This window comes from Hemibagrus wyckioides, linkage group LG29 (assembly GCF_019097595.1).
Source record: "Hemibagrus wyckioides isolate EC202008001 linkage group LG29, SWU_Hwy_1.0, whole genome shotgun sequence".
In the NCBI taxonomy this organism is placed as follows: Eukaryota; Metazoa; Chordata; class Actinopteri; order Siluriformes; family Bagridae; genus Hemibagrus; species Hemibagrus wyckioides.
In genome coordinates this window covers 7,722,337-7,724,836 of record NC_080738.1, presented here as the reverse complement: position 1 = coordinate 7,724,836, position 2,500 = coordinate 7,722,337, and the positions used below count along the sequence as shown (strand labels likewise).

At 46.8% G+C, this 2,500-nt stretch overlaps 1 protein-coding gene across 9 annotated transcripts in view; it reads right to left on the bottom strand.

Annotated features, from left to right (window-relative positions):
* The window catches only part of ptprdb (protein tyrosine phosphatase receptor type Db), a 75,835-nt gene that overhangs the window by 35,473 nt on the left and 37,862 nt on the right, over positions 1 to 2,500 (bottom strand). For all 9 annotated transcript variants that reach the window (XM_058384655.1, XM_058384660.1, XM_058384663.1 and 6 more), the window contains one exon: positions 219 to 363. In XM_058384655.1, coding sequence (XP_058240638.1) covers positions 219 to 306 — 88 coding nt within the window. In that variant the 5' untranslated portion in view covers positions 307 to 363. The remainder of the gene's footprint in view (positions 1 to 218; positions 364 to 2,500) is intronic.

Sequence of the window (2,500 nt, the reverse complement as noted above, 5' to 3'; positions counted from 1 at the left end):
CCCTGCAGCTGGATTGAGTCGTTTTCTCGCCGCAATCAGAGTGTGCCAGGGTTCATTTGGAAGCGGGCCGAGACCACCTCGCTGAGACGCTCTCGGACCGATTGATTTGTTCCGCGCAGGAGTGTGATTGCTGTGTTCTCACCTCCCTAAAGAACCACACCAGGGTAAGGACTGTGAGTGTGTGTAGAAGATAACAAGAGAGAGAGAGAGACACTAACTATGAGTGTGTGTGAGCGGCAGCACACTCAGCAGCATCGGCAGAACCAGCTGGATGGTGGCTTTGTAGATCATATGACCTCTGGCCATCCTCTCATTGGCTCGTCTCAGACTCCTGAATCACCAAGCTCGACAGGAGCTCATAACCTAATGAAAATAAAATAAAAACACACACAATCGCGTTAGAAAGCCGATTTAAAGATCCTCGTGGCATACAGAGACTTAATGAATTTTTTCATCATGATGTTAAACTTCAGTAGGATAAATAAGGAACCAGCTCTTTTTCCTTGTCTAAATTATTTTGCTGCTCTCTATGCAGCGCTCCATGGTTTCATATAGAAAACGCACACAATTCGAGAAGGCTTGGGATGATAGATTTGATGTGTTTTCTAGCCTTGGGGAAGTTTCTTAAAATGGCTGGTATTACAGGAAACACAAAACAAGACAAGACTTCTGGGAGGAATGAGGAAAATCTACATCTGGGGTTCTCAAAAGACGCCGATGGTTAGGAGCAGTACTTCGGCGGGAGCGTGACCTTGGGTATTGCTGGTATTGATTCATTCACCTCTGCTGTGTTTAATATCAGGGATCGCCGAATGGAGGACGGGGGGCGGGGGATAAAACTGATCAGCGTTCCTCTCTGTTTCGTTCCTGGTGGGTGTTTATGGGATTGCTTACAGCGTCTGTTTTGGGAAATCAAGGCAAAAAGCAAGCAAAAAATGTTTCCTATCCAGACCATGACTGTTTAATGTGAGAGAGAGAGAGAGAGAGAGAGAGAGAGAGAGAAAGAAAGGTGAGTAGCTAAGTGAAGTTGCATTAAATATGGATTGTGGGCTTGGGGAATCGCCATGGTAACTCTTCTCCCACGAGCAACTCGCCTGTCACACCACATCAGCATCACGCTCACTGCCTCCCTCTCCTTCTATCCATTTTTCATTCCTCCGCTGCTTTTCTGAGGCTTCCCTTGCATTTGCCGCGATGAGGGAAGAAAGACTACACATGTCATTTCCTGTAGGGATTCACATGGGAATAGCCAGGTAGCGGAAGGAGGAGGGGCACTTACACATGCGTGCACACACACACACACACACAAAGATGTAGCTGTCATCAAGTGCATTAAAACTAGGTCACTTTTTCTCTCTCTCTCTCTCTCTCTCTCTCTCACACACAGACACACACACACACTCCAGCTTAATTCAATCCCCAAATTGCATACACAAAAAAGCACAAGCACAATAACGCACTAATAGCTCACTCATATGGGACCTGACTCATTTTGTGAGTACGTGTGTGTGTGTGTGTGTGTGTGTGTGTGTGTGTGTGCGTCAGCGGTTGCTCTACAGTTAATCATTATTTTTCACTGTGACAGTCAGTCAAGTTACACGTTTATAATTCTAACGTGTTTTCCCGAACACGGACCGGACCACCGGCAAATCTGCAATCGGCCAATCACGTGTCGGCGTGAAATCATGCAGGTCTTCAGATTCACGTTTCGGATTGAGGACAAATGTATACAAACGAAAAAGCCATCTTGTGGGCATCGGTTCTGCGAGAGGTCCGTCAACAATTGGTCAGAGGGGTTTGGGTGGACGGGGTTCAGGAAGGCTACGGTAGCTAGTGGAGTGGAATAGCCACTCTTTACAACCACGGTAAACGGAAAAGCATCTGCGCCGGAGAAACAGCAGAAGACAAGAGCAGAGGACAAGAACAGGAAGCTGAGGCTGTAGTGTGCACAGAGAGAGAGAGAGAGAGACTCCCTTTCTGTAAATGCTAGTGTGTTAATTACCTTCGGAGTCTGATTGCTAGCTAGGAGCTTCCAACTGTAAAGAAGCAGACAGCTATCAGCTGGTGTAAAGTCACAGGACAGCTACAGTCTGTCAGAGGAGCTACTAATATTAGCGCACTGTCATTTTCTGCACACGCAGCCGTCACCCGCGAAAAACAGCACTGCTTGTAAAACGGTAACGTGGACGGGCGCGTTAAACCTAATAGCCGGTAGACGATGACGTGTCAGTATCTCAGAATGGGAGCGATATGATAAAGCTAATTCGAATCGATATTGTTTCTTTCTGACGCGTGTCAACGCTTTATAACGACTGCGCTCTGCGGAGGAGCTGCACACAACTCGCTCTGCTCTTCACGGGAGCTCCACAGGACATTGCGTGAGAGCTGTGAGTTCTTACAGTAACACGCGGCTATATATAGAGTTTCACCTAGACTACATCGGGGCTACATTTCAACACTTTTCGCACTCTAGAAACTTTTACATTAAAAATCTTTCTAG